This window comes from Phocoena sinus, chromosome 9 (genome assembly GCF_008692025.1).
Source record: "Phocoena sinus isolate mPhoSin1 chromosome 9, mPhoSin1.pri, whole genome shotgun sequence".
NCBI lineage: Eukaryota > Metazoa > Chordata > Mammalia > Artiodactyla > Phocoenidae > Phocoena > Phocoena sinus.
The window spans coordinates 40,912,294-40,933,004 of record NC_045771.1 but is presented as its reverse complement, the minus strand read 5'-3'; the positions used below and the strand labels follow the sequence as shown (position 1 = coordinate 40,933,004).

Genomic DNA, 20,711 nt, shown 5'->3' with positions numbered 1-20,711 from the left:
CCTTTCAGCACTTTTAAGAAGTTGCCTTCTGGCCTCCATATTTCTAATGAGAAGTCAGCTCTCATTCTTATTTTTATTTTCTTAATGTAATAAGTTGTTTTTCTCTGGCTGCCTTCAAGGTATCCTTTTTATCCTTCAATTTCAGAAGTTTGACTATGATGTTTCTAGGCATAGTTTTCTATCTATCCCACTTGGGTTCAACAAGCTTCTTAGATCTCAAAATTTATGTTTTTCAACAAATTTCAGGAAATTTCTATCATTATTTCCTCAAACATTTTTCTGCCCCATTATCTGTTTCCTCTCTCTCTGGGACCCCAATTAAATGTATTTAAAATCCACTGCTACTATCTCACAGGTCAATTATTCACTATATCTAGTCTTCAGATTGGGTAACCTATACTGATATATCTTCAAGGTTACTGTCTCTTCTGCCATCTTCAACTCCTACAGTGAGTTTTTCATTTTAAATATTATACTTTTCAGTTTCATAATTTCCAATTGGTTATTTCTTATTTCCATTTCTCTGCTGAGACTCCCCATCTGCGAATTTAATATGCTAATGCTTTTCTTTAGTCTTTTAATATATTTATAAACATTGCTTTAAAATTTTCATCTGCTAGTTCCAACATCTGGGTCATCTCAAGGCAGGCTTCTACTACTTGCTTTATTTCTTTTCTTAAGTATAGGTCATCTTTTCCTATTCCTTATATACCTAGTAATTTTTTACTGTATTCTGAACATTGGGAATGAAACACTGCCAAGGCCATAGTTCAGCTTTGTTCTTCTGAAGAATTGGTTTTTGTTCTAGTAGGAAGTTAACTTGGCTAGAATCAGACTCCAAACTCCTCAGTGAGTGACAGTTTAAATCTCTTCCCAATTCTTTCCATTTCCAGTTGCTAATTTTACCAGGTCCCTTTGGGGTTCCCATACACACGTATATTCACACTTCAGTGATCAGTGATAGAGTTGGCAGAGTTTATATATAGATATGGGGTCGTCTCATACCCTCTGAGCCTCCTTCCTTTCATGGATTCCCTTTAATAATCTAGCTGCTCTGCCAGCCCCAAACTATATCCTCTTAGTAACTTACTAAGACTGAGGGTTCTTATCACCCCATGCTACCTGGATAAGCAGGACTCCTCAGGCAAAAAGCTGCAAATACACGAATCTCATCTAGGGCTTATCTGTTCTCTCAAAGATTGACTTACTTCTTTCTGTCTGTTTTCAGTTGCTATACAGTTTCTTCAGACACTTGTTTTTAGATGTTTCTGTTTGCAATATTTTGTCTAGAGTTTATAATTATTATCTATGGTACTTAGTCTGATTAAGCTACTTTGCAATTACCAGGGCCCTGAGCATTGATTTTGTCTGCGATTGATAAATGGAAATCATGATTCACGCTTAGTCACACTTCCAACACCTCTATATACCAAAAGATTAAAACTACTGGCAGATAAATTTTAAGAAATTATTTTGGCTTCAGAGCCCAAAATTCTTCTGCATTAGCAAATTGTATGAGGTTGTTAGAGAAAAAATCAGTTCGAATCCCAACACCACCTCATTTTAACTTCTTCATAAAGGAAACAATTCTAATTTTACTCATCTTGTATGGTGGATAAAAGTGTGAATTAGAAGTAACGAGTGTAAACATTGAGACAATGCCCAGGACAGAGTAAATTCCCATAAAAGATGGCTTCTACTGCTATTACCATTAAGTGCTTCTACTATATTAAAAATATATATCAAAGTTAGGTTTAAGAAGCTTTACCCTAAAAACTCAATATTTCTACTTTATTAGAATGTAATAACTGAAGAGTTCCTGCAATTAATACTTCTTCTAGTGGGAGGGGTAGGGGAAGGTGAATGATTTGAGACCACTATCATACACTGATCAGAATTTTCTCTGAAGGCTTAAAAAATAAGGTGCACATTTTCAGATACTGTTCAGTCTTCCTTCTCAAACTGAAACTGTACACTTAACAACTTAGCAAAATGGGACTTTGTTCAACCTATTATAGAGAGTTTGTTAGATCCTCTTTGGACTCACCTTGTTTAGTGGATAATGAAGGCACTGAGGAGGGAATACTCTAAGAAAGAAGTTTTCAGATTTCCAGACATAATTATCAGGCAATTCACAAATATACAGGTGGTTGAACACATTCTCACACTGAAAGTAAATAATTTTCATTCCATACTTCAGCCCTAAATATTTTTTTTAATGCGGATCTTTTTCTTACCAAACCACTGAAGAAAATCAAAGACTTTTGACTTTGAACATCACATAGGCCACAAAAGAGAAAGTTTTTTTTTTAAGTAATACACAAAATTATGCCTAGCCTTGCTCCAGGAGAAGGGTAGCAATCCTGATGTGATCATTTTATGGTTACAAACATAAAATACTCTTTCTACCACAAAGTAAAGAGGAAAGGGAAATAAATTTTTAAAAAACCCGTTCATAAGAACATCAAAAAGGGGCTTCCCTGGTGGCACAGTGGTTGAGAATCTGCCTGCCAATGCAGGGGACACAGGTTCGAGCCCTGGTCTGGGAAGATCCCACATGCCGCGGAGCAACTAGGCCTGTGAGCCACAACTACTGAGCCTGCGCGTCTGGAGCCTGTGCTCCGCAACAAGAGAGGCTGCGATAGTGAGAGGCCCGCACACCGCGATGAAGAGTGGCCCCCGCTTGCCACAACTAGAGAAAGGCCTCGCACAGAAACGAAGACCCAACACAGCCAAAAAAAGAAATCAATTAAAAAAAAATTAATTAATTTTAAAAAAAGAACATCAAAAAGCAAGCAAAAATAAATCACTTGCTCTAAACATCTAGACACATAGTTACACAATCAGTCAGAGGACAGGGTTTAATTATGCAGAGAAGAAGGAAGTGTTATATCATCTGAATCAACCCATCAGAAATTCTTACCAAGGCTTCATGATCTTCTGCAATTTCTGGTATCGCCTGCAAAATTCAAAAACAGTCATGTAAGGAGCATGTGTGGAAGCAATAAGTTTTACACAAATTACAGATCACGAAGAAAGCCCAGGATGAGATATAGGGCAGATTTAACAATCATTAAGAGAACTTAATTCATTTCAAAACATTTCTCCAAGCAATAAATTGGTGTTTTTTTAATGATACAAAACAATCAAAAGATGGGGATTAAACCACTGTAACCAACCTATTGCATTTACTTATGAGTAAAGGCAACAAGAACACTCCATTTGGCTCAGAATGGGTATATATTCAACAGGGGGAAATCCCTAGAAATAAGAGGGGCATATTTTCAGTGAAAAAGCAGAGCCAAAAAACACTAGTCCAGTTGTTCTTAAGTACATGCTCAACAAGGGAGAAATAGTTGATTATCTTTCTTTGGTAAAATGCCCACTAATTCTACTTTCTCTTTTCTTAAGAGAAAGAAAAAAAAAAAAAAAGTTTCTTCTGAAGGAAGACACCGTGAGACATTGCAATAATTCCAGGACCACAGATGGAACCCTGGGATAGTAGTCTGCAAAAAAAGTGCACGATCAACAAAACATGTCTGTAAAAAAGGACAATTATGCTTCTTTAAAAACTAAAGATTAGGTCAAAAAGATTAGGAAACAAGTGTTTCTAACCTTATCAAACCACTTCCCATTCCTCAAGTCTGCCACATTTCTCCGGCATTAAGTGTGTTCTTCCCTCTGCTGGGGGAATACCCTTCCCCTCCCTGTCGGACTAGCTAAGTCCTACCCCAAATTCATCTGATTCAAGGCTCCTCTGTGCAGCCTCCCTGACTTCTGATTTCCCTTCCTTGACCAGACTGAGGGGGGCGCCCATGTCCACAGTGCTGAGAATACATCAGCTGCAGGACTTAGGACATCTCACTGTCCTTCTAGCTACCTGAAGGCAAAGACTCGCTCTGTAACTCAGCTACTATAATGTCAGGCACATGCAGAGTAGGTACTCAATTCGGAAGAAGTTAAGTTTCACATTTTCGACCTCATAAAATGTAACCACTTCAGAAATCTAACTGACCATGAGAAGATCAGATCTAGTATTTGATAAAACTGGCGAGTTAGGGCTTCCCTTGGCGCGTTAGGGCTTCCCTGGTGGCGCAGTGGTTGAGAGTCCGCCTGCTGATGCAGCAGACGCCGGTTCGTGCCCCGGTCCGGGAAAATCCCACATGCCGCGGAACGGCTGGGCCAGTGAGCCATGGCCGCTGAGCCTGCGCGTCCGGAGCTTGCGCTCCGCAACGGGAGAGGCCACGGCGGTGAGAGGCCCGCGTACCACAAAAAAAAAAAGAAAAAAAAAAAAAACTGGGGAGTTAAAAATGTATATAAGGTGATCTTCCTCTTCCTGCGCCCTTCCCCCTCCTTAACCTGCCTTTATTTTTTTTTTAAAAAAAAAAAAAATATATATATATATATATTTGATATATATAGAAAAAAATGCACTACCTAAAAGTTGAGAATTATATTTTATTCGGTGGACTTTCTGAGGACTCAGTTCCAGAGGCAGCCTCTCAGATAGTGCTGAGGGATGGCTCCAAAGAGGAAAGGGAGGAGCCGGGACACAAAGGAGTTTTGCAATAAACCAGGGAGTCAGAACATCAAAAGATTATGGTTAACTAAAGAAAAACCAGACATCTTAAGTTAATGGATTTAGTGCTTTTCCATATATGAGAAGATGCAACAGTCTGGGCTCACTGAAATCATTCCTTTGACATGCACCTTAGCGATTTAGGGCCAGTATCCTGCTTTTCTCCATCCTGAACCCCCTCAGGGTGGTGGGAGGCAGCTGCAGTGGCTGATGACGTGATGGCCACATGTCCTTTGTTTACTGATACGGCAGGCGGACATTTTGCATCCACATATATGTTAGCTTCCTTTCCTTCTCCTTCAAATAGCCATTGGGCAGAGTGGAAGAAGTAGGTGGCCATGGGGAAGGAGGCCTGAGCAGAGTTTGGGCCCTTTTGCAAGAGCCAAACACTACCCTCCACTAAAAGGAACTGGGGCTCCTTGGAGAAATGACTTGGTCCAGGGCTGGAAAGATCTAGATAAGCCTGGAACATTTCACTGAGCCAAAAAGTACAGAAATGCTCAAAGAATAATGGGAGACAAGGCAGGATACAGAATACAGCTTGATGAAGTTTCCAAAGCCATATCTGGGATAAACTGGACATCAAAATAAATAATAATAGTGATAAATTATAGCCCAATGAATAAAACAGGGAACAAATGGCCTACATTGCTTTAAAGAGTGGTGTGTTAGTATTGTTGAAGAACCAAATCTCTGGGAGAAAATATACAAACCTGATTTGTACCACTTTCCATTTCCCATGGTGTAACTACTCCAAAATTATTTCTTAATTATTTACAAAGGGGGGAAATTGCATTACAGGGAGATACCAGGAAGGCGCTACCTTAACAAGTGGTCAAAGTGAACATCAGTAATAAGACAAAGAGACATCATGTGCCATTAAGAGGATGCAATGAAATAGACACAAGCATCTGTGATATTCTAGCCAAAGACATATGTTTTCTAAAAGAAGAAAACACTGGAGAAACCTGTAGAAAACGGACTTCGTGTTTCAGTAGGAAACTATGCAGTGTCTATGGCTTACTCTTCTGGGTTATCCAGCCCTGATTCCAGCCCTGCTGTCTTTAAGCTGTAGGTAACTGATGTATATGTACATTTTGTCCTGCCTAGTGGTGATTTAATTAACTTCCTCCCTGCAGATGAAAAACCAGTTTTGTCTCCATTTACAATTCATTTCGACATTGCTCTGTTTCATATAAATTTGTGCCCTTTTGACTCTTCCTTTGAACCAGTGAAAACATCTGCCTGGTTCCCTCGTATCAGATGAGTAAAATACATTCTTTTAACACATATTCAATTTTATAATCTCTATGAAAGCCATGCTTTTATCTTTCCCTGATAATTACCTTTTAATTAATTACCTTTTAATAAACCCCAACTGGGGAATATTCTAAAAATGGCTCACCTCTAATCTCAAAAAATGTCAAAGCCATGAGAGAAAAGGAAAGACTAAGGAATAGCTCCAGATTGCAAGAGATTATGTTAGGGAACCGTTGACTGAAACCACCCGTCTTGGCCAGGCACGATGATAACCACTTGGATGAGTTGTCTGGCAACAAGAGGTCTTGATAAGAAACAAGGTGCTGCCACCAAAAACTAATCGGGAGAATTCGGGAGGGGCGGAAAGGAGGGAGGAGATGCCAGTCCATATGTCCTACCAACCTCCCAGAATCTTTCTCACTGGAATCCATCTTGGCTGAGAGATGCACGTGCCACCAGGAAGGACCCCGAGTCAGTCCAAATATGAGCACAAGCAAGATGACTGGCCAGAGACCACTTGGAAACTAACCCCATTGCCATAAAACCTGAGATTGTAAGCCACGTGGAGGAACAGCTCTCCCAGCTTCCCTGACCCTGCTGCTCTCTGCCCGGACTCCCCTTTCCAATAAAGTCTTTTGCTTTGTCAGTACATGTGTCTCCTAGGACAATTCATTTCTGAGTGTTAGACAAGAGCCCACTCTCGGGCCCTGGAAGGAGTCCCCCTTCCTACAACAATTAGGAGAAGACAGGACAACTGGGTGCAAGGGGCTCTCTGCAGTTAGGTCTTTGTAAAGGACACAAACAGGACAACTGGTGAAACTTGATCTTGCAACTTCTCCATTAAGTCTGGAACTGTTAAAATTAATTGAACAAGGAGGCCTTTAGACCGAAGGGGCTCTAATGCTCTGGAGGCCTGTAAAAGCAATCTAAAACCCTAAACCTGCGAATGCCTCCAGATTAGGAAATGGAAACCTAAGGACAAGCAATCACAAACAGCCAACTAGACTTTAAACTACAGCCAATCCAACAACTCCCCTGCTTTGCTTCCACTTCTCCTCTACAAGAGTCTCCCCTCTCCCCCACCAGCCCCGGTGGGTAGAGTGTTCCTAATCACTTCCAGTTTGGCACTGACCAGTTCTAACTGATTTTTGCTCAAGTCCACTCTAAAAATTTTTAATATGCCTCAGTTAATCTTTTAACAGAACTGCTACAAAATTAATGCTTGTGGGGTGTGTGTGTGTAATATATAAAGCAGTCACTGCAATTTTCCAAAATAACTTTCTTGCTTAGGGCCTGAGCATCCTTAGGTTTATATATGTGTTCTACCCCCTGTAGCAGACCCTGGCCTTAGAAAGTTCTCCCTGACCAGAGTGCAGAAAGAAATTCATTGCCTAAATAGTGTTTCTTACTTCTCCACTTCCTCGCTTTGGCTTCAGAGTAAACGTAAGCAGAAGACGAACTTTTTGTTGTGATGTCTGTTTTCCTGAGTTTCTCTCTCTCTCAATATGTACCCACTTTAAAAGAAACATATCTGGAGAACAAATGATTCTCGAAAGACTGATGTTTCACAGTGATCAGAAGCCCCTCACCTCAGCCCAAGCTATGGCATCTTTTCCCTAGCAGAAGATAATCTCTTCTTTAAACAGGCTGTGTGACCCCTTCTCATTTCCATTACTGGAGTGATAGACAAAGACACAGAAACAAAGCAAAAAGGGATGGCGAGGCGGAGTTCCAGCATAAGGGATTTTCTGCCACACAACCCCCGACAAAGCCCTAGACGGTTGGCCCCTTTAGCGTTTGTGATGCAAATTTCTGGCCGGGCCCCAGAAGGGCTGCTGCAGTTGGAACTCCCTGAGCTCTGCTAACTGCAGCTCCAGGAAAGCAGACAGAGGGAGCTGGGAAGACACAGCAGGCTTCTCAGCTGGGGCCCACAGACCACACAGAGCAGGTTCTTTCCGACTCTGTCTGGGGAGCTACTTGCTCCCCATGGCCTCTGTCCGAGGTGAAGTGCAAGACACACATGGTGTGACCTGTGCTGGGCGGCTGGCAAAGAGTCGCTGATGAATTTGGCCTGGCCTGGACCTTCCAGAACAACCAAGGATTATAAGAGATACTGAATTCTCTGAAGCAACAGCATGAGTTAGAGCCAACAATCCATGTCCGTGCAGGTTAACAAAGTTACTTTCAAAAAAGAAATTCATCTTTTGTGTGAAGACAAAATTTCAAAAAATGTCACACGTAGTCGCAAACTGTCATATGCATGCTTGTATTTTCTACGCACACATATATACCCATGTGCCTAACCCAGTGTCAGGAATATTCAGCACTTAAATAATATATACTTTGCTAAATGAATAAAACCTACAAATCCATTCTCAAGTGTGGGTGCCAGGCAACATCAAAGCCAAGACATCATTTCAGGGTGCTTAATTCAGGTCATAACTCAATTTTCACATCTCCTGAGAAACAGTCACAGTCACAGTTCTGATTCCAGCCAGGAGGAAACGATCTGAATAATCACAGTTTAATATGAAACTGTTCATGTGCTAACAATGACAATTGTTATAAACACAAACACACATAGCTATACATACGCCCAAACATCCTCATCTGTGTCATCTACATGACAGAAGGGGGAGGGGATTGATAGTTCATACAGCAAATGTGGTTTGTTTTTAAGACAATTACTTAAGGGCTTTACATATCTCTAAAACAACTACGGGACTCTTTGACCTGTTCCTAATACAGCCAATTTTGGAGAAATGACCAACCAAGCAAATAAAAAGTACTTATGAATTCCCCAGATCAGTGAAAGCTCCTCAAATACCTCACTGCTATTTTTCTTAGGAAAGCTAGAATCCCTAAGGAAACGCCAGCCCAGTATTGCCCAGGGTGTTAGGAATGGACATACCCCTGACATGAATGGTAAAGTACAAATTAGGACATGTCAACAAGCTATGGGGCTGTTCTTAATTTAACACAGCTTCAACATGTGTATATCCTCTGAATCAGGAATTTTATTCCAACAGAATAAATATTCACAGAGATTCTGCTGAAAGAAAAACTGATGAGAGAATGTTCATAATCCTGAAAAAACCTGAAAGCAGTGTAAATATCCAACAACAGAGGAATGGTTAACTCCACTCTGCATGTCCTTCAAATTCTCCTATTACATTGCATATCAATCGTACCTCAACAGAGCTTTAAAAATGAATTAATAGGCAGATAACAAAAATGATGAGGGGAAGAATATTTAATCACATGGGAATATTGTTAGGTACAAAAAGCAGGCTACAGAGAGCATGAATAATATAATTCTACTTTTGTAAAGCCAGTGTACGTGTGTGTGTGTATCTAAAAGAATATACAAAAACAATATACACCAAGATGTTAAAAATGTTTGTCTCTGGAAAGGCAGATTACAAATGACCCTTATTCTCCTCCTTCTGCTTATTTACACTTATTGTTTAAACAATAAATATATTTTTTTTATTAAGGAGATAAAGCTAATTCAAAAAAAATAAGTTTTTCGTAAACATGTGAATTTAATTTCTTTCACTCTTAACTTCTCTGCCAGAGTGTTGCTACTGCTTACTCATATTCCAAGGGCATAATTTTCCTGTCATGTTGCCAAGTGGGAAACTATAAGGATCCTTTCATTCTTGGAAATGTTCCCCCTGCTCTTCTGATGGGTGAACAGTAGAAGGGCACAGGGTAAACCGTCCAATTGTCTACGTGCATAGCAGCATAGAAAAAGAACACAGTGTTTCGTTAAAACCCACAGAAAAGCAGTGTTATTCACTACAATGGATTTAGAGTTGCAGGTACAATATTTTTTCTTTCAAATAAAATAAAATATATAATTTCTGAGAAATCTTTACAAAAAACCACTGCCCATTCCTTAATGGGCACCATTTCCTGGCTCAGGTTGGGGAAACAAGTTTCCCCACAAATTTATTTGCTTCTACATCGATGTTTCAAGCTGAAACTAGACATGGAATTTCAAAATTCCACAAGAATGGAAAAATTAAAATTCAAGTTTTAGACACTGTGTTCTGCCAAAGTGACACTTCCCCTTGCTCCTTTGTGGCTAATTTTTCCCCCATCGTCACTACTGGTACCAGCTGGAGAGAGACCTTTAAAAGCTCAGCCTTGGGCAATGGCAAACAGGCAAGTCCATCTTTGAATCTCATTACAGCTCAAAGTTAAGCAGAAAAATTCCAGCTACATTTCTTCAGTGTTTCCTAAGTTTCCACAGGTCCTGCTCAGGAAACTTCTGCCTTTCCCAGCTGGAAGTCTGCCCAGGAGTCAAAAGTAAATGCCTTCCAAATTGTAGGGTCTATTTAATTTGTGCAGTTTATATTCCAGAGGTTTCCTGTTAATTAATTAAAGTCTTGTTTAAGTTTAATTGAGAAGCCAGGTTTCCTTATAAGAAAAGTATCTTTCTCTTTTCTTTTTCATCTGAGCAAGAGATCTGAAAATAGCTGCGCATTAAATGAGCAGCTTCTTAGCATGAGTTGCAGGACCTTGCAGAAGGAAGGGAGGAGGTTGTACAGCTCCAGTGCCCTCTTTCCTCCATCCCTAAGTGTAGCATGACCTATAACTTATATAAAATGGTGACGAGGGCACACACCAAGGTGATTCAGAGAGACATCATCCCTTCCCAGTAACATAGTGTGATGGGAAAGTGTAAGAGACAATGCAAACCAGAACTCACCCAAGATCTGGTCTTGAGTTTTGCTCATCTGTCTGAAATCTGGCTGCATGTAACAAATTGGGATGGCTTACAGATTATAAATAATTAAAATATTAATGAGGATGATACACTATAGAAAAAAAAGAATTCAGTCACTGTGGTTCACATAAAGTAAATTCAGTATTAACACGTGAAACATAGAGATATAATTCAGACCTCCTGTCCCCAGTGATCAGTCTTTGGGTCACTCAGTAAGTCAAGATGAATTATAGAGTAAGGCAACAGCACAGATGAAAAGTCCTAATGTTGACAAGACAATACATAGTATCAGTTTTTACTCTTTCTCTTCTGGAGCACAAAGTGGGAGTGTCCCTTTGATGAGTCTTATCAGCTGAATTGTGTCCCCCCCCCCCAAATTCATATGTCTAATCCCTGCCCCCAGTGCCTCAGAATGGGACAGTATTTGGAGAGAGAGCCTTTAAAGAGGTGATTAAGTTAAAATGAGGTCATTAGGGTGTGTCCTAATCCAATCTGACTGGTGTCCTTATAAGAGGAGGAAATTTAGACACACAAAGAGACACCAGAGATGCTTGTGCTCAGAGGAAAGATGATGTGAGGACTTAGGAAGAAGGTGGCCCTTAGCAGATCAAGGAGAGAGCTGCAGAAGAAACCAAGCCTGCCAACACCTTGATCTTGGGCTTCCAGCCACCAGCACTGTGCCAATATAAATTTCTGTTCTTTAAGCCACCTGGTCTGTGCTATTTTGTTATGGAAGCACTAGCAAACAAATATAATGAGAAACTAAGAAAGTAAAGCCCCTAACATGCATTTTCCCTCATTGTCAAATATATAACTGCCAACCTCCAGAGGTACTGGAGCTCAGCTCCAGTCCTCTATTCAGGGCGCATATCACATGGACTCTGGCTTTCAGGGTATATACCATTGTAATTGTAATTATAATTGCAATTCTGATAAATCTGGAAGTATTAACACAATGTCATTCTGAATATTCCAGAGCTTACGCCCCTGGATACTTAGGTATCTGTGGCAGAACCACCTAATATTAGCAGGTTCCATTATGACTGGCTCTGATGCAGTGTTTTTGATACATCAATGACTGGGACTTAGATAAATCAATAAACATGAGGACAGTTTTACATTTTTATCTAACACCTTGTAAATGTGATGGAGGCAGAAGCTCCCAGGGCTCACTGTCCCACCAGAAGCAGTGGTGGGCGTGAAGAGGGGCCTACCACATGTGGCAGTCCCATGAAGTTGTCCACAGTTACCAGGGAAGGTGGTTGTAATCACAACTCGCAATCCACTGCTCACTAGTGGCCAGGAATGAGGGATCTGACACACGCTACACTAGATTTCAGCTGGAGCTTCCAACAAAGACAGAACCCTCTTTCTCCTTTTCCTTGGGCCAGTCTCTTGGATCCTTAAACTAACTTAACTTTCCTCAAGCTGTTTCAAGCTCCAACCCCAATTTTTCAGTAACCACTTTGGATTCTGGTAACACCCAGGATTTGAGATTCTCTGCCCTACTCTAAGCTGATGTTTGCCAAAAATGTAATGAGCAGAGTTTTAGTCATAGTCAAAAAAATAAATGATACCTGTCTACAATTGAGCCTTTCCAGATCACCCAGTCCTGCCTGCCAGTCCTCTTGGATTTGACTCCCCTGCCCCCATTCACTCCTAGATATTTTCTCTACTTCTTTATGAAGGCCTCCAACTCCAAACTCTAGAGAACATTCTTATACAGGAGATATTCTTGCTGTTATAAAACATGCTCTCTTTGAATGAGGGGGGAAAAAAAAGAATCTTCATTAGTGCCAACTACAGAGGCTAAATAATGCCAAGTGTAGGAGGAGACAGGAAGGAAGAAAGGAAGGAAGGAAGGGAGTGGGTCAAGATAGGTCTCTACCATGTACAGTCAGCAGGTCATTCTTTAAATCACCACGTACTGAAGAGAGATTTAACTGGCCCAGGTTTACACCCCAATTCTAAATGCTATTTATTCTTTCCTAACAAATGCCTATCTCAACTCTGCACATTATTGATTTAGCAAATTACTATGTAGTTAGCTGGCTCAGCATTCTCACATGCTCTAACTGGCACGCTCTAACAGTCTTCACCAGTTGCACCTGACTATACGGAAATGAGCAGTGTCCTGTGGACCCTACCCTGGTATTCTGTGGTCAAGGGAGTTATCTGTCCACACATGTAAAAGCTAGACCCATCTGGCTCTGTAGCCAGAGAATCACACCAGAAATCAAACCCTACCCTGAGAAGGTGAGCTCCCCAATGCCCATTCCTTCCTTGCTCATGGTAGAACTCAAACTCCTTCAAGGCCCATTCACTGATACCTCCCCCTCACCCCCCAGAAGGTTCCATGAGATGTAACTGGTCCAACCTCTAGACTCCCAGCCCTCAGGAGGAATTGTACCTCAACTGAATTCTGCCTCCATAAATATTTAGATGGCAAGGTTCACATCATTTAAAATTTTCCCAACTTCCACTTTTTTGCACACAATGGGTATCTAATAAATGTTTATTGTACTTAATCATAAATGATTAAGGACATGTATTTCATCAGTCAAGTGTTAATTTTTTAAAAAATTACTTCAGGGATGTCATTTCGACCTGGTTTAAGATTTTGAAACATAAGGAGGTATTCTAACTTTTAAAAAAATGGAGTCAGGGAAGGAAATTTTTTTTTAGGGATAAGCAAAGGATGTGAGGGATTTATATTTTGAAGAATTATAATTTGTGTTGGAAAGGCCCTTAGAGATAATGACTGATATTTTTCCTTATAAATCTAAAATTTCAGAGATTGTCTTAGATAATGGCTAGTTGGTGGATGGAGAACATAGTGATACATTACGAAACCTCAGCCCACACATTATCTTAAATGCCATTTTTTTTCCCCTGAGCCTAGACAATTTCTGGCATTTAAAACTAGAAATTGCAAGTACAAGAAAAGTAACAAATACCCAAAACGTTACAAAGTACAGGACAGATTGGAAGTCTAGGTAAAAGATGCTTACTCAGTGCCGCTTTCCACCATCTGCGTGAGGAGAGAGATGCCATCCAGATTGATAAACTCCTGGGCAAACGTGACATCCCGGGAGAGGCTGGCCAAGTCCTTCAGGGCCTCCAGCTTGGCGTCCATACTCGACGACTGGATTCGTTCATGGAGCTGGTGGGCGTTTTGAGCCTCACCGGGGACAAAAACAAAGCACAGTATTCACGGAGGAAATCACAACAGACAAAATATTAACATCTCATTGAGAAATGAAGACTCAAAGGCCAAAAGCACAAGACCAGATGAGTATTACAAACCAAGGGCAGGTTTCCAACCATAACGACTCCAACTTCAGGCAATGCCTGTCAATTTCACAGCGGGAATCAGTTGCCCTCTTTTGACAGGACCCATATTCCCATCTCAAGGAAAAGCAAGAACCCAAGAACAGTAAAACCCCAGAAATGGAGCGGGTATGGCAGTGCGGAGGGGAGACTGTTTACTTTTTAAGTAAAATTATTATCTATAAATGACAGAAAGCTATTTGCTTAATTAAGCAATTACACAAATTTATACAGCATGTTCACCCGTTCAGTCAATACTCTGAGTAATAACTGCCTACACACAATGTTCAAAAGCTTCATTAGACACCCAAATCATCTTTCTGGGTTTCGGAAAGTCTTCCAGCACAACACAATGGGGCTTGTAAATTCCACTTTTCAACAACCCGTATTTCACGTGCATTAGCTATTTACTGCGTGAATTTAAAACAAAATAATTACGCAACCAAATTAGCAGCTTTGTCTCCCATAAAAGTTCCCCTTTTTAAGGCATTTGCATGTTGCTTCTACATGCAGGACAGAAGTATACTGGAGGAGCTGAACTTCTAGATAATAATGTGTCTTCTGTTTTTCTCATTCACCCAGTCAAGGTTTCCATATCTACCTTTCATTTGGGACAGAAAGTAGGAAAAATAAGATAATAAATTTTTCTGCCTGTGTTTTTGCTTAATAGAAATAACTGAATATCTTTGTAGTTATTACTCAAAACTGCAGTGGTTGAAGCACTCTGCCATTCTCATATTCTCCTTTGAAACTTGTCATATTTCAGAGAAAGGGGAAGAAGGTATATTTGACCCCAACAATGAGGCATCTTCTCCCAAACAGAAACTGATTAGAAATGTCAGAGGAGCCCCATGTGAACTATAACAGGGCTAAGATTGCAGAGCAGAAAAAACAGAAGCCACACAGGAACTGAGAGCAAAGGGACTCCACCCCAAGTGACCCGTTCCTCCCTGTCCAGCTTCCCTTCACTGTCACCTGGAAGCAGCCCCACAGAAAGAAGGGGATTCAGCAGGGAAACCAATGCAATCTTTCAGTGACCAAGACAGACGAAACCCATACTGCTATCACTTGGTCAGAGACATATACTATGGTCTCCCATGTAATTATAACCAAAACTTGACACTTTGCATCAGAAACTAGAATAGACGAAGGAAGCAAAGAAAGGTGCAGGAGAATAAGAACCTTTCCTACTCATTCACTGATACCCACATAGCTGACAAATGGCTCAAACCCTAAATTCCATTTTTTAGAAAGGGAGAATCACTTTATCTTTCTACATTGTTCAAAGATGTACCATTCTCCAAACTTTTCAAATGGAGATACAGCATTAACAGTAACATACAATATTTAAACCAAGTGAGTCACTTTGAATTCCAGAGAAAAATACATTTTTCTCCCAGCTGGAAGTCTGCATTTACTATAGAGATTATGATAATAAGGAGGACTCAAAAATGATTCCATTGTCATAATTAATAGTGTTTGGTGCTGTTAATACCACTAATAAAAACAGCTGACAGTTACTTAGTGATTCTCAGTTTTTGGCCGCGCTGCGTGGCTTGCAGGATCTTAGTTCCCCGACCAGGGATCGAATCCAGGCCCTCGGCAGTGAAAGTGCAGAGTCCTAACCACTGGACTGCCAGGGAATTCCCACCTAGTGTGTTTTATGAGCCACTATTCAAAATATCTTCCTGAAGGACTTCATTCAATCTATCAGGCAGGAGCTTTCATTATCTTCATTTGACAAAGGAAATGGAAATGTAGAGAAGTTAAGTAACTTGCCCAGGGTCACACAGCTTGTCCATGCTGGAGCTAAGATAGAGCCTGGGCAGCTATGCCCCTTCAAAATCAAAGACAGAATCCTCACTCACTGATTCAACAAATACTCCTGGAAGCTTACTCTGAGCCAGGCGCTTGCCCTATATATTTAGAATTCTGCAACGAACAGGCGGCAAGCTTCTTGCCCTCCTGGAGCTTACGTCCTCGAGGTGGGGGGCAGACAATAAAACAAATTAACAGTAAGAAATTAAATATCGATGAGTTCATAGCAAAACCTAAAAGAGGAATGAGATAGTGACGGGTGGCTTTTTAAAATGGAGTGGTTTTCAGGGACAAGCAGCCTAAAAAGCAACATTGATGCAGAGATCTGATTGACAAGGAGTCAGGCACATCAGGCAAGGGCCGAGGAAGATATTCTGGGCAGCAGGAATGGTTAGTACAAAGGAGGTACAGGAGGAACAAGTCTGTCATGTCTGGAGGGACAGAAGGAGGACCGGTGTATCTGGGGTTGGAGAGCAAAGGAGAAAGTGGAAGGAGGTGAGGACAGGCAAGCAGCCTGGGCCAGGCGGCCTAAGGAGTTCATGAGCTGCAGAGCTGGAGGAATCCTGGGTGGTGATGAGCATCCCTGACTGAAAGGATGCATTTAGATATCTAGACAGATGTGTGGTACCTTTGGAGCTCTCAAAATAGCCTTATATTCAAACTCTGGAAGCCACCAAAATGTTCAACAATAGGACAATGGTTAAATAACTCATGATATAGTCATAGGATGAAATATCATATGGAATTAAAAATGAAACTTTCAGAGAATATAGGATAGCATGGGCACATCTTCATGATGGGATATTAGGAGAAAGGGGAGGATGCAAATATATTTTCTTGTTTGAGGGGCAGAGGTATATGTGTATGGGTGTGGGCGTGTATCCAGTGGAACATAAAGGAGAAGAAGAAATATGTCAAATTTGCTCACCACCTTATTTCCGGTACCTAGAACAGAGCCTGGCATTTACCAGGAGTTCAAAAAAATTCCACTAAATGCATGAAGAAATAAATGAATATATATGCACACATATTTGCATAAATACAACCCAAGGAAACAAATCAAGATATGACCCATTGTTATTTATGAAGTGTAATATTCTACATAATGCTTTGTAGCAGGCTTCACTTTTCAAATATTCCATGAGTCTGCAATATTTTTATGTTTGGGGGAAAATCTACATTATTAAAAAATAAAATAACCTTAGTTCTGATTTTTCAAGCAGTTAGCACAACTGAAAAGAGTCTAGCAGCTATATGGGTGATTGTATCAGATAGTAAGTTTCATTTTCTGGCATTGTCCTAAGGATAGAAAACAAGTTTCGCCTTGAGCCCCTCAAACAGCTCAGTGTGACTGCCTAATGTCCTGGGCTGAGAAAGTTCTGGGCCCGGGCTCAGAGGGAAACAGCCTCCGAGTGATCACAGGTGAACACAGAACGGGTATGTATGGTAGAAGTGTGCCAGGTATTTACCATCTCTATTCTTTAAGGTCCTACTTAAAATTATTCCCAAGAAACTTCCAGAATGGTTCCGGGTCCATGATACCAATTAAGAAGTCATCTAAAATGTCCTTCACAGATATTTTCAAATGTACACTCAATATTGCCCAGCGATCAGACTACGCTTTCCTAGAATGTCTGCGATGTCCCTCCAAAATGACTCCTTCACACCTTTTCTTCTCTCCTTAAACTCCCCCATCCCCTGCTTCCCTCACACCAGTGATCTTGCCTCACATTTTATTGAGGAAATCAAAGCGATCAGCCAGGAGTGCCTGCACCTTCCTACTTCAAAAAGCACAGCCAGAGTTCCTTCATCTTCTTATTTCCAAGGACACGGCCCAGGGTCTCTACTCTCATGATTTGCTTCTCCCTGATTCTATGCACCTGGCCCCTATTTCCTATCCAAGGTCAATCTTTCCCTGCAGCTCTAGAGCCCTTACCCTCTCACCTTCTCAGGTATTCTGCTTCTGTTTTGTCCCCCTTTCACCGGTACATCAGTTTCTCTCCCTGCAGTGGATCATTTCCAGCTGCAAACATATCTAATAGGTTGGTCCTGTCTTAAAAAAACAAACAGAAATGTACAAACCTTCGTACATTGAGCCAATCAATTCACTTCCAGCCAGGCCCTCATTTCACTGCGTCCACTCTCTGCAAAAGTTCTGGAATAAAGAGTGGGTCTAAAGCTGCAACTCACCTCACCTCATACTCTCTCTTCTCCTCACCTCCACGAGGCTTCCACCCTCACCCCTACCTCCACGGACAGCAGCTCCATAATGCTACCAATATCTCTGTGCAGCACACCCTCCTCGCTCATCTGATCTTCCTACTGTCTCAGCAGCCTTCAGCACACCTAAGTGTTCCTTTCTTTCTCCTTGAGGCACTTTCTTCTGTTGGCTTCTTGGCCTCCTCCAAACCTGAGAGTGTGCCCAGGGCCCTGCCTTCCCTGTGGCGGACGACTTCACCCAGCGCATGGCCTTCCACGCCACGTACCTGTGATGGCTGGCACACCTGTATTCTCCAGGCTGCCTGACACACATTCCTAACTGCCTGGTTGACATGTTGTGCTCACGGGCACATAACAGGCATCTCGAACTCTTCATTTTCCCCTTCCCAAACTTTCTGTTCCAGTAAACAGCACTACTGTTTATTGTGCCCAAATACCGGGCCATCCTCGCAGCCTCTCTCAAGGGGCACCACACCCAAAGTATCAGGAAGTGCTAGCGCTTGCCCTCTAACACTCCTTCAGACCCTCCGCATCCTTACAACGCAGGCAGCCCGCACCATCTTCGTCTCCTGCCGGGACTGCTGCAATGAACTCCTAACCCGCCCCCCTGCCACCTACAGTCTGTTCTTGGGCAGCAGCCAGAGTGATCTTGTCACTCCTCTGGCTAAAAGCCTCCACTGGCTTCTCTCTGAGTTAGGCTCATAGGGCAATGGAGAGAAATAGAACTTAAGACAGCTTACAATTCTTTTCAAGTTTCTCAGCTCCGTGGAGAGAAATTGGTTCCAAAAACTTTAATGGCCTCCCTGTTAAGAATCTCTGATAACCTGAATCCACAGAGTGAGTGAGATAACACTGCTTTTCTTTTCGCTAGGGTAACTGGCCCCCAAAATCAGTGTGACAAGCCCTCTGACCCAGATGCCTCTAATATCATTTCTCCAAAGGAGAGAGAACAGAAAGGCAGGGTTATGCTTAGAGCTGACAAAGCAACAGTAGACATTTGATGAGCAGTTTTATTTAATATGTCCACACGGGCCAAATGAGGGATAAAAGGCAAGAAGAGCCCGGGTCATATCTAAAACGGCTCTTAAAAATCTAACAGTTTGGAATACTGGAATGGTTTTAGCATGGAATGTTATGATTCACCTCTTGTATACTGTAGTGACATTATGATATGTATTTGTGTGTGTATTTATTTAATTAAAAATAACACCAGCACACAGTATAGAAATATGTAAGTACTACCAGAAGTTATAAAATGATAAATAAAGTCAGCCTAATGTTAACAGTTTCTTGTGTCCCTTGAGAATTATTTTTATTCTTTTATCAACATACATACACCTCCTTTCCTTGTGCATAACGCTGTCACTCCATACACAGTGTTCTGCAACCTGCTTTTGCACTTAATAATAAAAGTTTTAGATGCCTCTGAGGCAGCATGACACATTCTTTTTTACAGCTACACAGTATTCTATCACATGGTTATTACCTAATGCATTTAACTAGTCCCAACTGATAGACAGTTAACAGGTTTCAGTTTTTGATTACTGAAAGCAATGATGCATACAGCCCTGTATGGGTGTGTATGGTGTGTGTGTGTGTGTGTGTGTGTGTGCGTGTGTGTGTGTGTGTCCTGCAGTGCTTTTGTGAGTCTATCTATTGGATAAATTCCCAGCAGTAAAATTGTTAGGACAAAGACATATGTATTTTAAGCTTGGGTGGATACAGCTAAGTTGCCCTCCAAAGAGGCTGTACCAATTTATACTCTTGACACCACAGCGTCTTTGCCTCACACCTTGATTATCTAGGAGTGTAGATTTTCATCTCTTATGAGAGAAAGATTGAGTTTTTTCTTTCATATGTATCTATATCTATATAGATCTATACAGCTATAGCTAAATAGCCATATATAGATCTATATAGATCCATCTATTTATACATATCTATAGATAGACTATATAGAGAGATTTATAGATCAAGAGAGAGAAAGAAATCATTTTTGTTTATAGCTTTTGGCCATCTGTTTTGGGGGCAGCTAATTTATTCATAAGAGATCCTGCAAATTGAGGAATTAGCCCTCTATTTACCATGCATGTTGCCAATTGTTTTCCTTAATTTGCTGTTTTTGACTTTGTTTCTGGAATTCTTTCCAAACATGAAGGTTTTGTAGGGTTGTTTTTATTTTTTGGTAGTCAAATTTATCAATCTTTTTCTTTATGACTTCTGGGTTCTGTGTCCTACTTAAAGTGGCTTTCCACACTCCAAGACTACAAATATATTTACTGCGAAAACTTTTAAAAACAAAAATTTCAGGAAAGTGAAAACAATGGTCTGGGAACGCAAGCTTCTTCTGATAGGAACAATAGCCAAAATTTATGTAAAATATGCTTTATGCAACACGTGACCTCAGGTTAGATCTCCATAGGTATTATTATCGTGGCAGGTACAAGGGAACACTACTTAGCTGCAGAATCTGAAGGTCTCCAAACCCTGAAATGCTCAGAAATTCACACACATTGGCACACATTCCCTGAGTATGTTCATGGCTAGATTTTCATGATACTGGAGAGATGGATAAGGATAGGACACCTAAAAAAGATACATGTTTAAGATGGTCACTAGAGAGACTGTCTAAAGATGTGCAATGCAGAGGAAGACCATCAGCCAAGTGTTGGACTTTTAAAAGAATAAAAATGCAGGTTGTTTTCTTCGATCTTCTCTTATTAATGCCCTATTTTGTTAGGAACAATCCAGAAAGGATAGTTCTATATA

The 20,711-nt window shown here is 40.9% G+C and overlaps 1 protein-coding gene across 2 annotated transcripts in view; it reads right to left on the bottom strand.

Annotated features, from left to right (window-relative positions):
- ELMO1 (engulfment and cell motility 1) overlaps positions 1–20,711 on the bottom strand; it is a 578,694-nt gene that overhangs the window by 397,937 nt on the left and 160,046 nt on the right. For both annotated transcript variants that reach the window (XM_032642958.1, XM_032642959.1), the window contains 2 exons: positions 13,586–13,755; positions 2,924–2,959 (listed from right to left, as the gene is read on the bottom strand). In XM_032642958.1, coding sequence (XP_032498849.1) covers positions 2,924–2,959; positions 13,586–13,755 — 206 coding nt within the window. The remainder of the gene's footprint in view (positions 1–2,923; positions 2,960–13,585; positions 13,756–20,711) is intronic.